Raw genomic sequence first — 24,880 nt, forward strand, 5'->3', positions numbered from 1 at the left:
ATTCGCTGAAATATTACCCCGAAGAAGGGAGATTTCTCTAAAAAGAAACAGATTCTCAAAATACATCAACAAAGCTAGAGGACGACAAGCAATAAGGTTCACAGTTCGGAACTACAAGGGTTTTCCCCTTTTCACTCCAGGAATGACTTTCAAGGTCAGCTGGCTGTGATGGAGTTGTGCTCACAAAGTGAACCTCGAAAAGGGAGGATCACTCGAGGGGAAATGGAGTTTTCAAACTGCACCTCAGCAAAGTTGAAAAGAATATGTTTAGGATGTGAAACTACACAAGTTTCTTTCTTGTTCGTGCCTGCAGACACGAAGATGAAAGTTCGTAGTTCAAATGGTAATGACGGAGTTACGTCCACAATATTACGCACAAAACATGAAAATGCCAGATAACGCAGAAAGGAGAAATTATGAAAACAGGGGATTGCTATAAGTAATCTTTCCAGAAAAGTTCATGTAAATCGGAGGCATACATGCTGACATATGTATAACAAAAAAATACAGAAATAAGTACAAAAACAGCAACACAAAGCAATTTTGTTTTCAGAAATCCGGAAAACTAGATAATACTGGTTTGCTGAATTCTCAACAGACAAAGGTGAGACTATACAGACGAAGTGAACACGAGGTGTGCAAGACAGGGGCTTAGATATAGATAAGCAGTCTTCTCAAACGGTGGCTGGAGATTGGTATAGACCAGTCATAATCATGAAGGACGTTGCTAGTGGTTGGGATGGGCTGTTCCTGAGTTGGTCTGGACGAGCTCTTGGATGGGTTCGAGGCAAAGCAGGCGTCGAGAGGGAACGTTGGTAAGAATGGTGCGGGGTCTTCATCTCAAACGGCTGGATTCCAGTGATGGCTGGAGAGATTCCAGCGGTTTACTGTCATGTTTAGATAAAGCTTTGCGAAGATGCAGGTTATTCAACTTTATTATTGGGTTCTCCTGGAGTACCTGTGGTCCTCTGGAGCGCCAGGGCACCAACATGAGAAGCCAAGCCAGAACATCATCTTTGAACATAGAGCTGCGCATGTTGTAGACCCAGGGATTCCAGGCCGACCCCGCCAGGAAGATCCACCACGACAGATAATAAATTATATCATAATATTGACAAAAGCGACCGCAGAGTTTCGCAGACACCTCGTAAAGGAAGACCGCACTCCGTGGAACTATGGACAAGAGGAAGAAGGCTAATATAAGTAATTGCGTTATGAGGATATGACGGTTTTCTTCGTTGATAGGTCCTTTTACGTTCATACCCAAGCTCTTCCACTCAGCTTTTACGTGGACCTGCCCCATAAGAAAATATACGACTCCTAACGCTGAGAAAACAATCGTCAAAACGATCGACAAGGCTAACAGTGCAATGCGGAGGAAATACAACCCAACAAAAGCAAAGTCCTCCGGGTACTGCCTTGAAAGTCCAGTCGGAATCTTAGCTAAAGTTGAATACAGCACATCGAACCCATTTGGTCCATACGAGAAAAGTAGAGCGTCCAAAATTCCTGATATCCAGGTGAGAGCGATAGCCGTCAGGACCCGTGGAATCGAGAAGTATTGTTTGTATCGTAAGGGACTCCTGGTGACGACCAACCTCTCGAAGCTTAAGAGCATCATCGTCAGTATTGATACGGTAGTACACACGCTGAGGGTGAACGACTGCATGAAGGGAAATCCACCATCAATAACGTAGAACCCAAGATGATCTTTGTCTGGAGCAGCGTTACTGGGTGCCTTGTCATTATCCCACCGCCACTCGAACAGCTTAGCTTGTCGGATAAACGGTGAGATGTGCTCATAAAAGGAAGGGACCACCACGAAAAAGGCTGTGAGGAAATCGGCAAGTGCCAAGGAAATTCGGAGCATGTTGGACTCGCGGGCCCTCTGTGTTCCACTCAGCATGACCACCAACACCAGCAGGTTTCCTATTACTCCGCTTACCGCCACGCCAGCTACCATCAGTATCAGCAACACCTCGCCTGCACGACAAGACGCCGGCAGGTAGCTCCAGGCTCCGTTCAGACCGTGGGCCTCAGGGTCATCCATCCAGTAGACTGTATAATAAGCGAAGCAACAAGGCCAGTGTGTGTTCCGTATGCTGAACATGGTAATATTTCTTTCCGTCTCTGTGGCAGGGAAACCAGGATGGTGTGTACACCCCAAGCCGTCGACAATGAAATCTAAATTTGAAACTTTGAAAGGAACACCAGTGACTTCTCCATATACCTCAATGCAGCGCTTATTACAGAATAACTGTAAAGCGGTCGTGTTTTCATAATCCATATTAAAAGCTATATAAGCGCCAAAATATTTATAGTTATCTGGCTTTGGACAAGTGTGAGGGTTGACAAAGACCGCAGCCTCGTTACCGTCCCAGCATTTTGCAGCATACTTATTTTCTTTACAATTATGAAATTTCTTGTATAAAGGTAAACAGTAATGAATATATCGATCATCGTAATACACTCTCTGGGAACCGTTTGAACTAGTAATTACGTCGAATGTCACATTATGGTTAATTATGGCACTTATTTCATCACAAAGGTCATATGTTTTCTCGAAAGGTAATACATGGCCTTCTTGCCCCCAACAGACTTCCATAGTATGTCCGAAGGAATTAGGGTTAAACTTGCGTGGCAGATGATCACACAGGATCAGAGAATTCTCTGGTGTGGAACCCAGGATTGTTTCTGCATTATGCAGTCCTTTCCGGGTGTCCTGATCGACGGTAGGTAATGCTGTCATAGGTCTCCTCGCAGAAGCCTCTGGTTGATCTTGCTGGTAGTCCTGGTCGACGGTAGGCGGTGCGGGGGATGGAGTAGTCCTGGTAGCGCCCTGCAGTTGACCCTGCTGGTAGTCCTGGTCGACGGTAGGCGGTGCGGGGGATGGAGTAGTCCTGGTAGCGCCCTGCAGTTTGCGCCATCTCGTGTGGAAAAGATCATGGGGATAAGTCTTGGAGGGAGGATCCTGCTCTGAAGTGGTGGTATTCATCGTACGTGTGGCGTTGTGATCAGTTGGACGTCCTTTGGTTTCATTCCTGTCTTGAACAGGGTAGTAGCTGGTGATGGTTCCTGGATCTGTGTCAGAGAACGCTGATTCCAAAACGGTGTCAGCTGGCACGGCAGATTTAGGACTTGGCTCAGATTCAGCAGTAACATAGAGGTTACTGATCAAGGTGCTGAAGAGCAGGCAGGAGATGAATGATGGCCTATTGGTAGGCATCGCAGATCTCTGAAATAGAGATGATAAAGTTAGACTTGAAATCAACGTGTGTTTTTCAGTTTATTAACAAAAGTAGCCAAATTACAACTCGAAATGCTGAAACGAAATTTGTTTGAGCCACCAAGTAATAAGAACTTTTGAGTCATTCAACCTAGGTATGCTGTCTCATGTTGGGCGATCTAATATGAGCATTTTAACCCTTTTTAACGTACTCAAAGAGTATATTAATGTTCAAAAGACGAGCATGAATCTTTTCAACCTTAAATCTAAAGTGTCCCTCAGGTTTCAGCCCATGTTAGGGTAAAAACGCTGACGGAACCGGAATTGATTTGCCAAAGATTAGAATAACGACTGATGTCAGTGCAAAGATAATGACTGATGATGATTAGGTGAGTGATACAACGTCCACGTAAAAACGGCACAACAGGCCAGTACCACTGCTAGAAGGACCCAACACACTGAGGATAAAGGAAAAAGCTAAAATGAATTTCTCAGCGGCCATTTAGTCTTGCTTTTTCCATACTACCCCCTCCCCCTCCACACACACACACACACACACACACACACACACACACACACACGATGGGCAGTGGGGGAGCTTTAGGCAACATTCCAGCCAGCCAGCTTATGCAAGGTACAAGAGAGCAAGGAATGAGTATAACAGAATCAGAAAAGAGGAACAGAAACTAATATGGGTAAGGCTGGGGAAAATCCAAACCTTTTCCCATGAATTTAGTCAGAAGGACATTGTTTGTTAAACAGCCAACCAAATCAAGGGATTCAGCGAGGAAGATATTAGAGAATGATATAAGGATATGTTAGGAACTGAATACCAAGTTCAAAAGGTGTTTTGTCAGTGGAAGACACTATAACCCAATCACTGTTGAGATGGGATGGGTAAAAAGGCTTTAGAGAATGTTGGGATATCTGAAAAGGCTTTACCAAAACACTCAAAGGTCTTGACTCATACAAAGTTCATGGTCCTGACGAAATTTACTTTATGTGCTGAAGATGTGTGTAGATACGGTAATCAGACCTTATGAAGTACTATTTAAGACGTCCCTGAAGAAAGGCAAAGTGCCAAGGGAATGGAAAAGGGCAAATGACCCGATGTAAAAGAAAGGAGACCGAGAAGAGGTGCTGAACCACATACCAGCCTCCTTGACAAGTGTGGTCTGTAAGTGGCAGGCAAAGTTAATTAGAAAGCAATTGGATGCCTTTCAACAAACGAGAAATTACCTGACAGAGACAACATGGTCAGTGAAAAGAGGTCATGTGTAATGAACCTCTCTAGATTTCTATGAGAGAGCGAGTTCTGTCTTAGTCAAAAGGGAAGCCTGTGAGAGATTCTTTACATCCTGACTGGCAGAAAGCATTTGACATATTACCGCTTGAGAGGCTGATTAGGTACCTGTAGTACCTGGCAGGAATATGGGGAGACTCCTCTGATGGATAGATTATCTTAATGTAAGGAAACAAAGGATGCTTGTCAAAGGAGCCTTCTTCGAATGGATAGAGGCCACCAGTGGAGTGCCTTAGGGTTTTCTTTTGGGTCCGTTACTCTTCTTAATCTGTGTGCATGGCTTGCCAGAAGTCATGGTCTCCTACCTGAAAGTGTCGAGTTGATGCAAACGTGATGAGGGAAGTAAGAAGTGGAGAGGATTGTATCACCATACAAGAAAATGCACCAAAATTGTTCTGATAAATGGGGTGATGAAATTCATCTCAAGCATATGGAATGAGGATGGGACAGAGTGAAATCCTCAGTATGATTGTTATCTGGAGGGTATTGATTGAGAGGGTTGGCGCATGTACAGAGCATCAGATTGTGTGTGTGTGTGTGTGTGTGTGTGTGGGGGGGGGAGCAATACGGTTTCGAGGGATGGGGGTGGATCGGGTATTTGCTTTGAAGAGCGGGTGTGATAAATGCTTAGAAGAGCAGATGGGTTTGTGTGTAGCATTTCTGGATCTGGAGAGGGCATATGGTATGGTTGGTGGGGATGCTTTGTGGAGGGTATATATATATATGTATATATATATATATATATATATATATATATATATATATATATATATATATATATATATATATATCATTAATATTAGTGAAGGTCTATACAAATTTGATAACTTTATTGTTGATAAGATTTGTAAACAGTTCACCTTCTTGTCCACGTGATAAGTTTATGATACTCTCGTTGTCTCTCTTGGACAATCACATGTTTACCAAATGGCGTCCTAAGCTACGTCTCTTCGTTGTTTATCAACTGACTGTTATTTCTCTCTTGTGTCTCCCCTGATGATGTGATTATTACACGAAAGTGCACTTGGGAACTTACTGTGTTTCATTTTCCCCGTGGACTCATAGGCTTATGTATATATATATATATATATATATATATATATATATATATATATATATATATATATTTTTTTTTTTTTATACTTTGTCGCTGTCTCCCGCGTTTGCGAGGTAGCGCAAGGAAACAGACGAAAGAAATGGCCCAACCCCCCCATACACATGTACATACACACGTCCACACACGCAAATATACATACCTACACAGCTTTCCATGGTTTACCCCGGACGCTTCACATGCCTTGATTCAATCCACTGACAGCACGTCAACCCCTGTATACCACATCGCTCCAATTCACTCTATTCCTTGCCCTCCTTTCACCCTCCTGCATGTTCAGGCCCCGATCACACAAAATCCTTTTCACTCCATCTTTCCACCTCCAATTTGGTCTCCCTCTTCTCCTCGTTCCCTCCACCTCCGACACATATATCCTCTTGGTCAATCTTTCCTCACTCATTCTCTCCATGTGCCCAAACCATTTCAAAACACCCTCTTCTGCTCTCTCAACCACGCTCTTTTTATTTCCACACATCTCTCTTACCTTTACGTTACTTACTCGATCAAACCACCTCACACCACACATTGTCCTCAAACATCTCATTTCCAGCACATCCATCCTCCTGCGCACAACTCTATCCATAGCCCACGCCTCGCAACTATACAACATTGTTGGAACCACTATTCCTTCAAACATACCCATTTTTGCTTTCCGGGATAATGTTCTCGACTTCCACACATTTTTCAAGGCTCCCAAAATTTTCGCCCCCTCCCCCACCCTATGATCCACTTCCGCTTCCATGGTTCCATCCGCTGACAGATCCACTCCCAGATATCTAAAACACTTCACTTCCTCCAGTTTTTCTCCATTCAAACTCACCTCCCAATTGACTTGACCCTCAACCCTACTGTACCTAATAACCTTGCTCTTATTCACATTTACTCTTAACTTTCTTCTTCCACACACTTTACCAAACTCCGTCACCAGCTTCTGCAGTTTCTCACATGAATCCGCCACCAGCGCTGTATCATCAGCGAACAACAACTGACTCACTTCCCAAGCTCTCTCATCCCCAACAGACTTCATACTTGCCCCTCTTTCCAAGACTCTTGCATTTACCTCCCTAACAACCCCATCCATAAACAAATTAAACAACCATGGAGACATCACACACCCCTGCCGCAAACCTACATTCACTGAGAACCAATCACTTTCCTCTCTTCCTACACGTACACATGCCTTACATCCTCGATAAAAACTTTTCACTGCTTCTAACAACTTGCCTCCCACACCATATATTCTTAATACCTTCCACAGAGCATCTCTATCAACTCTATCATATGCCTTCTCCAGATCCATAAATGCTACATACAAATCCATTTGCTTTTCTAAGTATTTCTCACATACATTCTTCAAAGCAAACACCTGATCCACACATCCTCTACCACTTCTGAAACCACACTGCTCTTCCCCAATCTGATGCTCTGTACATGCCTTCACCCTCTCAATCAATACCCTCCCATATAATTTACCAGGAATACTCAACAAACTTATACCTCTGTAATTTGAGCACTCACTCTTATCCCCTTTGCCTTTGTACAATGGCACTATGCACGCATTCCGCCAATCCTCAGGCACCTCACCATGAGTCATACATACATTAAATAACCTTACCAACCAGTCAACAATACAGTCACCCCCTTTTTTAATAAATTCCACTGCAGTACCATCCAAACCTGCTGCCTTGCCGGCTTTCATCTTCCGCAAAGCTTTTACTACCTCTTCTCTGTTTACCAAATCATTTTCCCTAACCCTCTCACTTTGCACACCACCTCGACCCAAACACCCTATATCTGCCACTCTGTCATCAGACACATTCAACAAACCTTCAAAATACTCATTCCATCTCCTTCTCACATCACCACTACTTGTTATCACCTCCCCATTTACGCCCTTCACTGAAGTTCCCATTTGCTCCCTTGTCTTACGCACCCTATTTACCTCCTTCCAGAACATCTTTTTATTCTCCCTAAAATTTACTGATAGTCTCTCACCCCAACTCTCATTTGCCCTTTTTTTCACCTCTTGCACCTGTCTCTTGACCTCCTGTCTCTTTCTTTTATACTTCTCCCACTCAATTGCATTTTTTCCCTGCAAAAATCGTCCAAATGCCTCTCTCTTCTCTTTCACTAATACTCTTACTTCTTCATCCCACCACTCACTACCCTTTCTAAACAGCCCACCTCCCACTCTTCTCATGCCACAAGCATCTTTTGCGCAATCCATCACTGATTCCCTAAATACATCCCATTCCTCCTCCACTCCCCTTACTTCCATTGTTCTCACCTTTTTCCATTCTGTACACAGTCTCTCCTGATACTTCTTCACACAGGTCTCCTTCCCAAGCTCACTTACTCTCACCACCTTCTTCACCCCAACATTCACTCTTCTTTTCTGAAAACCCATACTAATCTTCACCTTAGCCTCCACAAGATAATGATCAGACATCCCTCCAGTTGCACCTCTCAGCACATTGACATCCAAAAGTCTCTCTTTCGCACTCCTGTCAATTAACACGTAATCCAATAACGCTCTCTGGCCATCTCTCCTACTTACATAAGTATACTTATGTATATCTCGCTTTTTAAACCAGGTATTCCCAATCATCAGTCCTTTTTCAGCACATAAATCTACAAGCTCTTCACCATTTCCATTTACAACACTGAACACCCCATGCATACCAATTATTCCCTCAACTGCCACATTACTCACCTTTGCATTCAAATCACCCATCACTATAACACGGTCTCGTGCATCAAAACCGCTAACACACTCATTTAGCTGCTCCCAAAACACTTGCCTCTCATGATCTTTCTTCTCATGCCCAGGTGCATATGCAGCAATAATCACCCACCTCTCTCCATCAACTTTCAATTTTACCCATATTAATCGAGAATTTACTTTCTTACATTCTATCACATACTCCCACAACTCCTGTTTCAGGAGTATTGCTACTCCTTCCCTTGCTCTTGTCCTCTCACTAACCCCTGACTTCACTCCCCAGACATTTCCAAACCACTCTTCCCCTTTACCCTTGAGCTTCGTTTCACTCAGAGCCAAAACATCCAGGTTCCTTTCCTCAAACATACTACCTATCTCTCCTTTTTTCACATCTTGGTTACATCCACACACATTTAGGCACCCCACTCTGAGCCTTCGAGGAGGATGAGCACTCCCCGCGTGACTCCTTCTTCTGTTTCCCATTTTAGAAAGTTAATACAAGGAGGGGAGGATTTCCGGCCCCCCGCTCCCGTCCCCTCTAGTCGCTTTCTACGACACGCGAGGAATACGTGGGAAGTATATATATATATATATATATATATATATATTGGAGGTGGAAGGATGGAGTGAAAAAGATTTTGAGCGATCGGGGCCTGAACATGCAGGAGGGTGAAAGGCGTGCAAGGAATAGTGAATTGGAACGATGTGGCATCCCGGGGTCGACGTGCTGTCAATGGATTGTACCAGGGCATGTGAAGCGTATAGGGTAAACCATGGAAAGTTTTGTGGGGCCTAGATGTGGAAAGGGAGCTGTGGTTTCGGTGCAGCTAGAGCCTGAGTGTGAACGAATGTGGCCTTTGTTGTCTTTTCCTAGTGCTACCTCGCGCGCGTGTGGGGGGAGGGGGGTGCCATTACATGTGTGGCGGGGTGGCGACGGGAATGGATAAAGGCAGCAAGTATAGATATGTACATGTGTATATATGTATATGTCTGTGCGTGTATATGTATGTATATGTTGAAATGTATAGGTATGTATATGTGCATGTGTGGACGTTTATGTATATACATGTATATGTGGGTGGGTTGATCCATTCTTTTGTCTATTTCCTTGCGTTACCTCGCTAACGAGGGAGACAGCGACTATGATATCTATGATATCACTGTATGTACGGATCATGCGGAAGTGCTGGAAGATTGGCGGAATGCATGCATAGTGCCATTGTACAAAGGGAAAGGGGATAAAGTGAGTATTCATTCTAAAGTTCTACGTTTTTTGAGTTTTCTTGAAAATTGTATGGGAAGGTATTGATTGAGAGGGTGAAGGCAAGTACAGACCATCAGATTAGGCAGAGCATTATGGTTTCATAAGTGGTATAGGATATGTGGATCAGGTGTTTGAAGAATGTGTATGAGAAATATTTATAGGTGCTCTGTGGAAGGTCTTAAGAGAATAAGTTGTGGGAGGTAAGCTGCTAGAAGCAGTGAAAAGTTTTTATCAAGGATGTAAGGCATTTGTGCGAGTAGGAAGAGAGGAGAGTAACTGATTCCCAGTGAAGGTCGGTCTGCGGCAGGGGTGTATATGTTTTTAGATGGAGTGGTTAGGGAGTTAAATGCAAAAGTTTTGGAGTGAGGGGCGAGTATGCAGTTTGCTGGGGATAAGATGGCCTGGGAAGTGAGTCAGTTGTTGTTTGCCGATGACACAGCACTGGTGGCTGATTCAAGTGAGAAACTGCAGAAGTTGGTGACTGAGTGTGGAAAAGTATGTGAAAGGAAAAAGTTGAGAGTAAATGTAAATAAGAGCAAGGTTATCAGGTTCAGTCGGTTTAAGGGACAAGTTGATAGGGATGTAAGTTTGAATGGAGAAAAATTCGGGGAAGTGAAGTGTTTTAGATATCTGGGAGTATACTTAGTAGCGAATGGAACCATGGAAGCGGAAGTGAGTCACAATGTGGGGGGAAGGGGCGAAGGTTCTGGGAGCGATGAAGAATGTGTGGAAGGTGAGAATGTTATCTCGGAGAGCAAAAATGGGTATGTTTGAAGGAATAGTGGTTCCAACAATATTGTATGGTTGCGAATCATGGGTTATAGATAGGGTTGTACGGAGGAGGGTGGATGGGTTGGAAATGAAATGTTTGAGGACAATATGTGGTGTGAGGTGGTTTGATCGAGTAGGTAGTTAAAGGGCAAGAGAGGTGTGGTAATAAAAAGTGTGTGGTTGAGAGAGCAGAGGTGTGTTGAAATGGTTTGGACATATGAAGAGAATAATTGAGGAAAGATTAACCAAGAGGATATATGTGTCAGAGGTGGAGGGAACAAGGAAGAAGAGGGAGACCAAATTGGAGTTGGAAGGATGGAGTGATTACAAATGTTCACCATCGGGATGCTGGCGTCATTTATAGATCGATCAGGATACACTAGGGTTTGATTTTTTTTTTTTTTATTTTGCTGGTGAATATGTACATAACTTGGCATTTTTGTACATTGTTGACCATGTTATTTTTTGAGGCCCAAGTATGAAGATCCTGGGTGGCTTGCTGTAAGGTACTGTTGGTGCTTATTCTTTCAAGAGGACATGTATCATAGATTGTGAGGTCATCAGCATATTTAAGATGTCTATGGGAGTCCCTCCCAGCTTTGTTGATCATGGCCAGGAAGACATTGGGTCCACTCATAATACCCCGAGGCACTACAGACGTTATTCTGCTCCAGTCACTAATGTTTCCCATAGGGAATGAGCGTACGAACTCTTTGCAGCCGGTCGTTGAGGAAACTGCGGAACCATCGGAAAAGTGTGGGTCGCAGTCTGGGTTCGAAGAGTCTTCGGATCACAACTGAGTGGCCTATACGTTCAAAGCCTCTCGTGAAGTCGTATTTATCCAACGAAAATAACTTGCCGGGTTTGTCAAGACCGGTCAACATGCATCTATATTGTCTTGAGTCAGTGTAGGGAAGAATGCCAGCCATGATCAGTGGTGTTACAAAGCTTTCAAGGGTCTTGTTTAGAGGTGCGAGTTAGGTTGATGGGTCTTACTTCATCTGTGGTACTGGGTTTAGGCTTCTTTGGTACTAGGATGATGGTTAGCTTGACGCCAGATGGAAGGCACATGCCCTTCCTAAAGAGATCTACTGTATATGTTGGGGGGCAGAGAGGTATGCTTCGATCAGTGGCAAACACTTTGATTAGCCTGACAGGGAGGTTGTCACCTGGAGGCGTGACCATCTTGTTTCTCAGCCGTGAGAGACGCTTGGCCACATCACTTGGTGATGATGCTTTCCTCCGCTGGGAGGGGAAGCAGGAAGAGAGAGCGTATGGTGAGGGGGGGCAAGTGATTGCTTATTTCAGTAAAGTGTGCGTTGATTTGTTCAGTGACATCGTGGTCATGAGGTGCATTCTTCCAGGGCTTAAGTATGTGGTTGGTGAGGGCTTATACCTTCCGATACTAGCCTCCTTATGTGTCATCACAGAAGGTTTGGATGCGTCCATGATACCATCTGGATTCGGCAGATTTTTAATTGTATCTCTGACCTCCGCTCTGAGTTGGTGAAGACGCTGGCGCTGGTTTCTGCCATGTGCACGAGTTAACGTTGGTATGTGAGCCGTTCAGTTTGTGCAGTCGTCCAGCCTGGGTCACTGTTCCTCTTAGTGAAGCTGATTGAACGGAAACAGTTCTCAGAGTTAGGTCTGAAGGTTTTCTACAGCACGGCCGAGGTCTGGAATTGATGTCACACTTGTCCAGTCCACAAAGCAAATCCATTGCCCATACTACTTGATAGATGTGTCTCTTTGAGGTCGACTTGATATGGTTTGGTATGTATGTTGTTGTGGGTACAGAGCTCCAGACAACCACATGGTGGTCGGATATACCGAATAACGCCTCTACAAAGGTTGTGTGTTACGCAACAATGTCTGTAATAATCTTATCTAGAGTCGCTTCCTGTCTGGTTAGTACATTCACTGTTTGTTGTGCGCCGAGTCAGTGCGACACAGTCGAGGTGCAGATTTAAGCCACCCAAAATGATGATGATACGGGATGCTGACCTCTGGCAGTGAATTATGTCAGCAGATTGAATCAAATGATCAGTTTATTAGTTGAAGTCGTTCTACGTGAGTGTCAGGCGGGGTATAAACTGCCGCAACTACTCATCAGGCTTTGGGTTTAACAAGCGCCATAACGTCTCTTAATTCATCATGTACTATAGCTGAGAGGGGCTGCGCCACTGGAACTCCTCATGAATGTGAATCATCACCAACACTCCCCCCCTTCATAATACTCTATCTTGTCATAGACATCGTATCCTGGCATTTCAACCAGTTCACTTGCTACTTCACACTGTTCAGTTTTGTTATGACTGCCATGTCAACACTATATTGTGATGATAACACCTGCAGTTCATCGGATTTTGTGTTCGTCCGAATGCCATTGGCATTAGCAGTCGTCAACACAGAGGGACAACCCCCTTCCTTCCCCACGCCCGAGCAGCGGAACTCACTTTGATGCGCGTCGCAAGTTGGTTGGCTATGAAATGCTGTTGTAAACTGGACGTTGCCAGACTCGAACCATAATCTCTCTTCCCGAGTTCTTCCTGCCCGCCCGTACTCCTCGTTGCCGCTCACGCCCACACGCCGCCCACCAGACCGCTCCTCTCTGCTTCCCCGTAAAATTTCTAAAACTCTGTTTCGATGGCCAGGATCAGGGATATTTGACCAACTGTACCGTGGTTAACTACTTGCCTCATCGTTAACAACTCGTCTCGACTAAAAGTGATTAAATGTCATTGCATCACGACAGGTGGGCAACACGGCTATGATTTAAGATGTATCTCTACAGTAAGATATACATCACTGTCAACCTTAATGTCGAATATGTGATTATACGAACATGGAAACCGATAACATTACAGTTTACCCTACAGACCAAATTAAAAGGAATGATACTAAAAAAAAGAAAATGAAAAATATAACTGGAGCCTCACTGTGTCTTCGAACAACCCGGGGCGCAGCTCAGAAACAAACTTTTGAGAAGACAAATCGTCTACTTGGCTAAAACGAATAATTACTTAGTATCTGCTTCATACAACCAACATACAAGTTACTGGAGATTCGAAGCGCATAAACAAATCAGACGTAACAAAAACTTAAAGTAAACAAGTCAACACTAGGACCTTGTGCTCTTGTAGTGTACAACTTAAGCACATCTTACGAAAAAAAGGGAAAACTCCACACACTACTTACTGATATGGCGTAGCGTATCCTATGTACTCTCACTCACAGATTAACGCATTACGAATAGGTTTAAATACCAAGTTCATGATAAACCAGAGGCAAAACAGGAGAACACCCTGACTACGTGGGGCAGCTATGACAGCTCGCCCCAGACTGATGTAGGAAATAAAGGAAAGTGGAAGGCGAGAGATGGGTGATTATAAGGGCTTATGTACCTGGCCATGTGCAGGGTAGGCCCGCCTGCAGGACACAAGTACAAGTGTAAACCCACCTGCAGGACACAAGCACCAGTGTGTAGGCCCAACTGCAGGACACAAGCACCAGTGTAAGCCCACCTGCAGGACACAAGCACCAATGTAGGCCCACCTGCAGGACACAATCACAAGTGAAGGCCCACCTGCAGGACACAAACACTAATGTAGACCCACCTGCAGGACACAAGCACAGGTATAGGCCCACCTGCAGGACACAAGCATCAGTGGAGGCCCACCTGCAGGACACAAGCACCAGTGTGTAGGCCCAACTGCAGGACACAAGCACCAGTGTGAGCCCACCTGCAGGACACAAGCACCAATGTAGGCCCACCTGCAGGACACAGTCACAAGTGAAGGCCCACCTGCAGGACACAAACACTAATGTAGACCCACCTGCAGGACACAAGCACAGGTATAGGCCCACCTGTAGGACACAAGCACCAGTGTAGGCTCACCTGCAGTACACAAGCACCAGTGTGGGGTCACCTGCAGGAATCAAGTACAAGTGTAAACCCAGCTGCAGGACACAAGCACTAGTGTAGGCCCACCTGCAGGACACAAGCACCAATGTAGGCCCACTTGCAGGGACACAGTCACCAGTGAAGGCCCACCTGCAGGACACAAACACCAGTGTAGGCACATCTGCAGGACACAAGCACCAGTAGAGGCCCACCTGCGGGACACAAGCACCAATGTAGGCCCACCTGCAGTACACAAGCACCAGTGTGGGGTCACCTGCAGGACACAAGCACCAGTGCATGCCCACCTGCAGGACACAAGCACCAATGTAGGCCCACCTGCAGTACACAAGCACCAGTGTGGGGTCAACTGCAGGACACAAGCACTAGTGTAGGCCAACCTGCAGGACACAAGCAACAGTGTAGGCCCACCTGCAGGTCACAAGCACCAGTGTAGGCCCACCTGCAGGACACAAGCACCAATGTAGGCCCACCTGTAGGACACAAGCACCAGTGTAGGCCCACCTGCAGGACACAAGCACCAGTGTAGGCCCACCTGCAGGACACAAGCACCAATGTAGGCCCACCTGCAGGACACAAGCAACAGTGTAGGCCCACCTGCAGGTCACAAGCACCAGTGTAGGCCCACCTGCAGGACACAAGCACCAATGTAGGCCCACCTGCAGAACACAAGCACCAATGTAGGCCCACCTGCAGGACACAAGCAACAGTGTAGGCCCACCTGCAGGTCACAAGCACCAGTGTAGGCCCACCTGCAGGACACAAGCACCAATGTAGGCCCACCTGCAGGACACAAGCACCAGTGTAGGCCCACCTGCAGGACACAAGCACCAGTGAAGGCCCACCTGCAGGACACAAGCACCGGTGTAGGCCCACCTGCAGGACACAAGCACCAATGTAGGCCCACCTGCAGTACACAAGCACCACTGTGGGCTCACCTGCAGGACACAAGCACCACTGTAGGCTCACCTACAGGTCACAAGCATTAGTGTAGGCCTACCTGCGGGACACAAACAATAGTGTAGGCTTACCTGCAGGATACAAACACCAGTGTAGGCCCACCTGCAGGACACAAGCATGTGTATGCTCACCTGCAGGACACAAGCACCAATGTACACTCACCTGCAGTGCATAAACACCAGTGTGGGGTCACCTGCAGGACACAAGCACTAGTGTAGGCCCACCTGCAGGACACAAGCACCAGTGTAGTCCCACCTGCAGGATGCAAGCACCAGTATAGGCCCACCTGCAGGACACAAGCACCAGTGTGTGCCCACCTGCAGGACATAAGCACCACTGTAGGCTCACCTACAGGTCACAAGTATTAGTGTAGGCCTACCTGCGGGACACAAACAATAGTGTAGGCTTACCTGCAGGATACAAACACCAGTGTAGGCCCACCTGCAGGACACAAGCATGTGTATGCTCACCTGCAGGACACAAGCACCAATGTACACTCACCTGCAGTGCATAAACACCAGTGTGGGGTCACCTGCAGGACACAAGCACTAGTGTAGGCCCACGTGCAGGACACAAGCACCAGTGTAGGCCCACCTGCAGGTCACAAAAACCAGTGTAGGCCCGCCTGCAGGACACAAGCACCAATGTAGGCCCACCTGCAGGACAGAAGCACCAGTGTAGGCCCACCTGCAGGACACAAGCACCAGTGTAGGCCCACCTGCAGGACACAAGCACCAGTTTAGGCCCACCTGGAGGATGTAAGTATCAGTGTGGGCTTACCTGCAGGACACAAGCACCAGTGCATGCCCACCTGCAGGACACAAGCACCAGTGTAGGCCTACCTGCAGGACGCAAGCACCAGTTTAGGCCCACCTGCAGGACACAAGTATCAGTGTGGGCTTACCTGCATGACACAAGCACCAGTGCATGCCCACCTGCAGGACACAAGCACCAGTGTAGGCCACATGCAAGACACAAACAACAATTTAGGCCCACCTGCAGGATGCAAGTACCAGTGTAGGCCCACCTGCAGGACGCAGGCACCAGTGTAGGCCCACCTGCAGGACACAAGCACCAGTGTAGGCCCACCTGCAGCATACAAGCATCAGTGTAGGCCCACCAACAGGACACAAGCACCAGTGTAGGCCCACCTGCAGGACAGAAGCACCAGTGTAGGCCCACCAGCAGGACACAAGCACCAGTGTAGGCCCACATGCAGGACACAAGCACCAGTGTAGGCCCACCTGCAGGACACAAGCACTAGTGTAGGCCCACCTGCAGAACATAAGCACCAGTTTAGGCCCACCTGCAGGATGCAAGTATCAGTGTGGGCTTAGCCTGCAGGACACAAGCACCAGTGCATGCCCACCTGCAGGACACAAGCACCAGTGTAGGCCCACCTGCAGGATGCAAGTACCAGTGGAGGCCCACCTACAGGACGCAGGCACCAGTGTAGGCCCACCTGCAGGACACAAGCTCCAGTGCATGCCCACCTGCAGGACACAAGCATGTGTATGCTCACCTGCAGGACACAAGCACCAATGTACACGCACCTGCAGTACATAAACACAAGTGTGGGCTCACCTGCAGGACACAAGCACTAGTTTAGGCCCTCCTGTAGGACACAAGCACCAGTGTGGGCCCACCTGCAAGTCACAAAAACCAGTGTAGGCCCGCCTGCAGGACACAAGCACCAATGTAGGACCACCTGCAGGACACAAGCACTAGTGTTGGCCCACCTGCAGGACACAAGCACCAGTTTAGGCCCACCTGCAGGACACAAGCACCAGTTTAGGCCCATCTGGAGGATGCAAGTATCAGTGTGGGCTTACCTGCAGGACACAAGCACCAGTGCATGCCCACCTGCAGGACACAAGCACCAGTGTAGGCCCACCTGCAGGACACAAGCACCAGTGTAGGCCCACCTGCAGGACGCAAGCACCAGTTTAGGCCCACCTGCAGGACACAAGTATCAGTGTGGGCTTACCTGCAGGACACAAGCACCAGTGCATGCCCACCTGCAGGACACAAGCACCAGTGTAGGCCCACATGCAGGACACAAACACCAATTTAGGCCCACCTGCAGGATGCAAGTACCAATGTAGGCCCACCTGCAGCATACAAGCATCAGTGTAGGCCCACCAACAGGACACAAGCACCAGTGTAGGCCCACCTGCAGGACACAAGCACCAGTGTAGGCCCACCAGCAGGACACAAACACCAATTTAGGCCCACCTGCAGGACACAAGCACCAGTGTAGGCCCACCTGCAGGACACAAGCACCAGTTTAGGCCCACCTGGAGGATGCAAGTATCAGTGTGGGCTTACCTGCAGGACACAAGCACCAGTGTAGGCCCACCTGCAGGACACAAGCACCAATTTAGGCCCACCTGCAGGACACAAGTATCAGTGTGGGCTTACCTGCAAGACACAAGCACCAGAGCATGCCCACCTGCAGGACACAAGCACCAGTGTAGGCCCACCTGCAGGACACAAGCACCAGTGTAGGCCCACTAGCAGGACACAAGCACCAGTGTAGGCCCACCTGTAGGACACAAGCACGAGTGTAAGCCCACCTGCAGGACACAAACACCAGTGTAGGTCTAGGATGACGTCGCTTTTTTGTCCACTTGTTCGAGTTGTCAGTGATTCTTAAACCACTGTATTCTCATTCTTTTACAAAGTAGAAATTATACATCAATGTGAGGTGAACTCTGAAAAGCTGTGTGATTTCGTACCATGAAATTAATGAGAATAAACATGGCAAGATGCTATATATTTCATATTTAGTGATGGAGGGAGACAGTAAGAAAATTGTTCCCTCTTCCCACACTGAATCAAGAGAACTGACATGATAAGCAGTACGAGAAGCATCCGGCAGCCATAGTCATCTCCAACCCATCTGAAGGAAGTTGTCCATCGCTGACCAACACTTCTTTCCACTGGAGCTCTATGCTCAACTCGTTAAAGTAAATGATATGTCCATTTCGTGTTTTCTATGTAGGGTTGGTGGTAGGGGCCCTGAGTCGTCAGTTTTAAAGCGTCAGTCTGGGATTTTTCTTTTGGCTAACGCCAGACCATTTTAATCGGGTTTTGTTGGGCCCACCGTTCATCAAACTAAAGCTTCACTTTGGGACTTTTAATCTAAAAGTTGCCAAACGATTCTATCCAGCTTTAGTGAGGCCCACGGGTCGTTAAACTAAAGCTTCGCTTTGGGACTTTTATTTTAACTGAAGCTCTACGATTCTATTCAGCTTTTTCGGGGCCCAAACTAAAGCTTCACTTTCACTCTAGAACTTTTATTCTAGCGGATGCCAAACGATTTCATTCAGCTAAAGCTTCATTTCGGGAGTTTTATTTTAGCGAGACCCACGGTTCGTCAAACTAAAGCTTCACTTTAGGACTTTTATTTGATCTGACCCCAGGCGATGTTCTTCAGCTTTAGCGAGGCCATAAGAGTCTTCAGCATAAAGCTTCACTTTGGGCTTCTTGTTTTGATTGACGCCTGACGATTTTCTTTTCTTTTTTTATCAGCTCTTGCGGGGCGCACGGGGAGTCGAACTAAAGCTTCACTTTAGGACTTATATTGCAGCTGACGCTAGACGATATTATTCAGCTTCTACCGGTACCATTGGTCGTTAGGAGAATATATATATATATATATATATATATATATATATATATATATATATATATATATATATATATATATATATATATATATATATCCCTACAGAGCACATGCAAAACTACACAATATAAGGATAGTCTCCATTCCTTGTCACATTTAAGCAGTTCCAGTATCTATGCAAAGAAGGGCTCGCTATCTTAAGACAATTCGAAGGCATAACTGGTGTACATTTACTTGAGAACTCGCATAAAGACAGGAGGATAATTGCATTCGGTTAAGAAACAATTGTCATAGCCAAAGATGTCAAAACTAGTCTCAAACCCACCTGTATGCCTAAATTCTCTAAGTTGGAATGCAACTAGGTAAAAAAAAGGTGTTAATTTCCTTTAACATATGGCTGGATTCACGTTTTCTTATAGTGACTTAAAAAATGGGAAGTGCAGACCAAGTTGGTTCATTGCTGTGTTGCTATCCCGTGGTAATAGCTTCGACTATCGTAGAAACAAAACAGCAACGCCAACTTGCCGTGACTATTTTTTCTCCATGTACCACTCGACACTAGAGATTATATCCACATTAAAATCTTTCATTTTTAACATCGGATGAATAATTAAAATGTATTCACTAAATTTTGAGAAAGTATTTTAATTCGTCCTCGAAATTATCCCGTAACCATGTCACATGACTACTTTCTATTTATCCAGTCCAGTTGGGCGGGGTCGACCGCTGTGTCTGTCATTTCGTGTCATCAGCGTAAGGGTATTATTGCTTCCTTTGCGATTTTTGGATAGTCTATATTTTTCTACTATTTCATCGTCCATCAAACTTCTTTATTATAAAACAGTTAGTTTAAACCTTTTTTTTTTTAGTATAATTTTAAAACAAATAATAGTTAAGTTATCCCTAGAGCGAAATATACAGGTTTTCTATGAAGACGTATCACCCATCTTGAATTATCTTATTCTTAACTACTGTGAAAGTGAACTAATCTATCTGAAATTCCAATTCATACGAGTTTTTTTTCGACCACAGTTCCTTATGACGGGATGAAGTTTCGAGCTGAAACATACTCTGGCGATTTTCATGTTTTTCTCATAAAGATAGAATTCCTTTAAAACCTCATTATACAGAGTATTTTTCGTGTTCAATATAAATCTGAGGTTAAAATATCGTTTTGTCGTCTTTATTATCTTTAATCAAGCTCTTAGATTAAGTATTATCTGATCGTTTGTATTTACTGGGTATCTATCTGTAATTAAAAGCATTATGATATATTTTCTATGATTATTTCAAGTATGGAAGCGCTTGAATATAAGTCATGTATCAATATTGAAATCAAAAGATTCTCAGCTGAATAGTACCTTAAATTGCAATTTCTGGTATTCAAAAAAAAGTTGATTTGCGTTAAAAACTCATTATAAGGAGTATTTTCCATTTTCAGTACAAATCTAGGGTTTGGTCATCTTAATGAGTTTAAATAAGCTGTTAAATGAAGATATTTTTAAAGCATTATCTGATTATTTGCACTGTATTTACTGAGTGGGTATCTATCGGTAACTGAGAGCGTTATGATATATTTTCCATGATTATTTTTAAATATAGAAGTGTCTGAATATGTTACGTTTTGATATCGTAATAAAATGTTTTTGAGTTGAAACATAACATGCCAGTTTTTTTGTATATTTCTCAGAAAAATGGATTTCCTTTAAAACGTCATTATTATTATTTTTCATGTTCAATACAAATCTAGTGTTAGAATATCATTTGGTTTTCTTTATGACGTTTAATCAAACTATCAATTTAAGTATTATCTGATCATATCTATTGTATATTGTATTTACTGGATATCTATCAGTAACTGAGTGCAATATGATATATTTTCCATCATTATTTCAAGTATATTAATGTCTGCATATATTACATTTTGATTTTGAAATAAGTAGTATTTTGAGCTGAAGCATAACCTGCAATTTTTCATATTTTTCTCAGAAAAATAGATTTCCTTTCAACCCTCATTACAAGGAGTATTTTTCATGTTGAGTACCAATCTGATGTTCAAATATCGTCTGGTTGTCTTTATGACCTTTGGTTAAGCTTTTAAATGAAGATATTTTTAAAGTATCATTTGATAATTTGCATTGTATTTATTGGGTGTATATCAGTAACAGAGCAGTATGATGTATTTTCCATGATTATTACAATTATTATTGTCCCCTATCCCTGGGGATAGGGGAAAAAGAATACGTCCCACACATTCCCCGCGTGTCGTAGAAGGCGACTAAAGGGGACGGGAGCGGGGGCTAGAAACCCCCCCCCCCTCGTATTTTAACTTTCTAAAAGGGAAACAGAAAATGTTGGGGTGAAGAGAGTGGTGAGAGTAAGTGAGCTTGGAAAGGAGACTTGTGTGAGGAAGTACCAGGAGAGACTGAGTGCAGAATGAAAAAAGGTGAGAGCAAAGGACATAAGGGAAGTGGGGGAGGAATGGGATGTATTTAGGGAAGCAGTGATGGCTTGTGCAAAAGATGCTTGTGGCCTGAGAAGCGTGGGAGGTGGGCAGATTTAAAAGGATAGTGAGTGGTGGGATGAGGAAGTAAGATTATTAGTGAAAAAGAAGAGAGACGTTTGGATGATTTTTGCAGTTAAATAGTGCAAATGACTGGGATATGTATAAAAGAAAGAGGCAGGAGGTCAAGAGAAAGGTGCAAGAGGTGAAAAAAAAAGGACAAATGAGAGTTGGGGTGAGAGTATCGTTAAATTTTAGGGAGGATAAAAAGATGGTTTGGAAGGAAGTACATAACGTGCGTAAGACAAAAGAACAAATGGGAACATTGGTGAAGGGGGCTACTGGGGAGGTAATAACAAGTATTGGTGATGTGAGAGGAGGTGGAGTGAGTATTTTGAAGGTTTGTTGAATGTGTTAGATGATGGAGTGGCAGATATAAGGTGTTTTGGTCAAGGTGGTGTGCACGGTGCGTTGGTCTATGTACTCTGTTGGATCCGACGTCGACGAGCTAGGTCCACTCTGCAAGACAGATAATACTGTCACCCTATGTGTTACAGAACAGGTTCCCAACATATAATCCTAGTCGACTATTCACCTGGCCCTACTCATTAACTCACACATCAGTGTATTCTAGATTTTGATATGGTGACATTGCAACTCAGCACATAATTGAATAATGAGTCAGAATTTATTTCTAGATTTGCCAGTTTAAGAAATGACGTCTTCGATTATGTTAGATTAGATGGAGGATATTACGTATGTGAGGTTTCAGCTCCTCGCCAATACTTTATTACTGACGACTCTGGTGTGTATGAAGGCGATCATTAGGTGGGAGGTGGTGGGGACAGGAGTAATGGCATTTACGTGCTCAAAACCTAGCCGTTTTATGATCATACATGTAAAATACACTGGAAACACGATTTAAAAGGGTTATAGATATAGTATATTTGAGTCATAATTATCCACTCCATTACAATGTTATGGAGAATATTCCCAGTTTTGTGGTTTAGACACGATAGTTTCGGAGACAAATTCACCACAAAAAATCTAAATTCTCCATATGGTATAACCATTTCGTAGTAAATAATGTTTTTCTTACACTTAGTAAGGCTACTACAAATTATGTTGTCTGCATGAGTAATACGCACAGTTAGGTTACTACAGGTTATGTTGTCTGCATGAGTAATACGCACAGTTAGGTTACTACAGGTTATGTTGTCTGCATGAGTAATACGCACAACTTAGATCTTCTGTGACAGCTAGGCTCTGTCTCCTGTGGTGGCGACCGTAGCGTAGTATGGGGAGATCTTTCCAATTAGGGAAGTTAGGTTAGGTTTGCTTAGGTTGCTTAGTTTGTGTTCAAGAGCAGAGATAAAGTGTCATTTGCTACAAAAATGTTTTAACGTACACGAACTTTTTATTGATGACTGGACTTTTTTTTTTTTCCAGCAGTGGGTGTCTAAAGTTCACATTTCCCTAAGTGGGGTTAGGTTTATAATAAATTAGACATGCAAAATTATATTACATAATCATGGCCCGCAATATTTTAATACTGTAAATTGATTCAGGCCCACAAATGTGCCTGGTTCACGTGAGCTCACGATCGTGCCAGCATAATATTTATCACAACACAAAAATTACCTAAATATCAGGTCCCTTGTAGACTACATAATTCCCATAATATTTACTCTTTAGTAAGTGAAAACGTAATTAGCTCATGCGGTAGGCAGCTAAAGAGGGGAGGAAGGTGGAGTTGGGGTTTACGAGCTGTCACACTCGCCTCGCCTCGCTTTCACGCCTGCTGCCACACACACACACACACAGACACACACAGCCTTGTAGCCCACCTCTCCACACAATATTGGACATAAGCAACTACATAAGTATATGAGAGTCCAACCCCACCAGCATAACCTCACACACACACACACACACACACACACACACACACACAGCCTTGTAGCCCACCTCTCCACACAATATTCGACATTAGCAACTACATAAGTATATGAGAGTCCAACCCCACCAGCATAACCTCACACACACAGCCTTCCCTACTATTAGCCCACACCTCACCAGTACATCAACACCAAGCACATTTATGGGCCCGAATTGATTTTTAGTATTATTATTGCGGCCCATGATCATGTAAAGACCCATATTTTCAATTACTGGAGGCATATAATATTACAGATATAAGGCGATAGACTCGGGGCTGTTGCATTACGACTTTGGCTAACTCGGACTGCCGTACTGCTCATTATTTCGAGTCTTGGTCTACTTAGAGTGATTACATATTTCTCAGATTTGGTTTTCATTGAATATATGGAGAAATATATGACGAAAATATGCTAAACATCGTTAATGGGTGAGGACTCCTCAGGCCTACTCAAACATGGATCCCCACGAACTTTTATTGACTGTAAATATCCTGGGACACGTCAAACCTACCAAGGCTATGTCTACCTAACCTCTTAAGCCAGTGTTGATGATTTCTAACCGTTAATCTAAAATTCCCTGCAAGTCATTGTATGAGGTTTCTCGGTAATATTACTCATTATTTCTAGAAATTCGGTTGCAGTACTAACTAAATCTGAACTAGAGTGGTGGGGCTGGCTAGAATCATCAAGAAAATCGAGTCATCAAGTTACAATATGGAAATCACAGCTGAGGAGAGCTATGATCCAAGACTTTCTCAGTACCGTTTCGGAACGAGTTCGAGCTGCTTTTCTTATATCAATAATTAATATACACCATTTACTGTGTTTTATATTATTTTTTTTTGCAAAGTCTTTTGGGCGTCTTATGATTAATATATTTTTTCCAAACGTTCACTGTAAGCCCGATTTTATACAGATTTATGCTGGAAGACCTTTTGCGCATGCGCAAAGTAAGCTCCACCTCTTGCGCATGCTTAGAGTTAGTTTTACCTACAGCGCATGCTCGGCCTGAAGTGACGCATGCGCATCTTTGTATAAATAATAAATTGCTTCGATAGTTGAATTAGTGGCGCGAAATACCTCAGAGAGTTAGGAGGACGTTCGTTCCGTCAGTGTTCGTGATAAAACGCATACCAGTCTTGAAGATTGGAATTGGATACTTTTCGTATTGGAATGTATCATGGCGCAGTGCCGCACCTGTTCATCAAATAGCTGGTGAGTAAATAACAGAATTTTGACAAAATGCCGAAGAAACATTTCTATGATGGCAGACTTTCAGTGCTCGATGAACTTGAATTCTTGATTTTTCTTTTTTTTAATAAGGTGACATCTGAAAATGGCTTAAATCTTATATTCTTTTTGTGTTTGTACAAATGTTAAAGTTGTTTCAGTTGATGAACTCTGAAAAGCTTGGTGGCTCAATACCGTAAAAGTAATGAAATTAGCAAAAGATTTTATCATACTTGCCTAGTAATGGAGGTACGGTAAGAAAATTGTCTCCTTTCCCAGAGTGAAGTAAGTGAA

General features: G+C 44.3%; 1 protein-coding gene across 1 annotated transcript; it reads right to left on the reverse strand.

Annotated features, from left to right (window-relative positions):
* Positions 1-368: 368 nt before the first annotated feature.
* LOC139751602 (uncharacterized) lies at positions 369-13,733 on the reverse strand. The gene is made up of 2 exons (XM_071667238.1): positions 13,599-13,733; positions 369-3,235 (listed from the first exon to the last, which is right to left on the reverse strand). Exon 2 carries the CDS (start codon positions 3,224-3,226, stop codon positions 836-838), a length of 2,391 nt encoding a protein of 796 aa, XP_071523339.1. The 5' UTR covers positions 3,227-3,235; positions 13,599-13,733; the 3' UTR covers positions 369-835.
* Between the last annotated feature and the right edge of the window lie 11,147 nt (positions 13,734-24,880).

The sequence above is a fragment of the Panulirus ornatus genome, chromosome 1 (assembly GCF_036320965.1).
Source record: "Panulirus ornatus isolate Po-2019 chromosome 1, ASM3632096v1, whole genome shotgun sequence".
NCBI classification, from domain to species: Eukaryota; Metazoa; Arthropoda; class Malacostraca; order Decapoda; family Palinuridae; genus Panulirus; species Panulirus ornatus.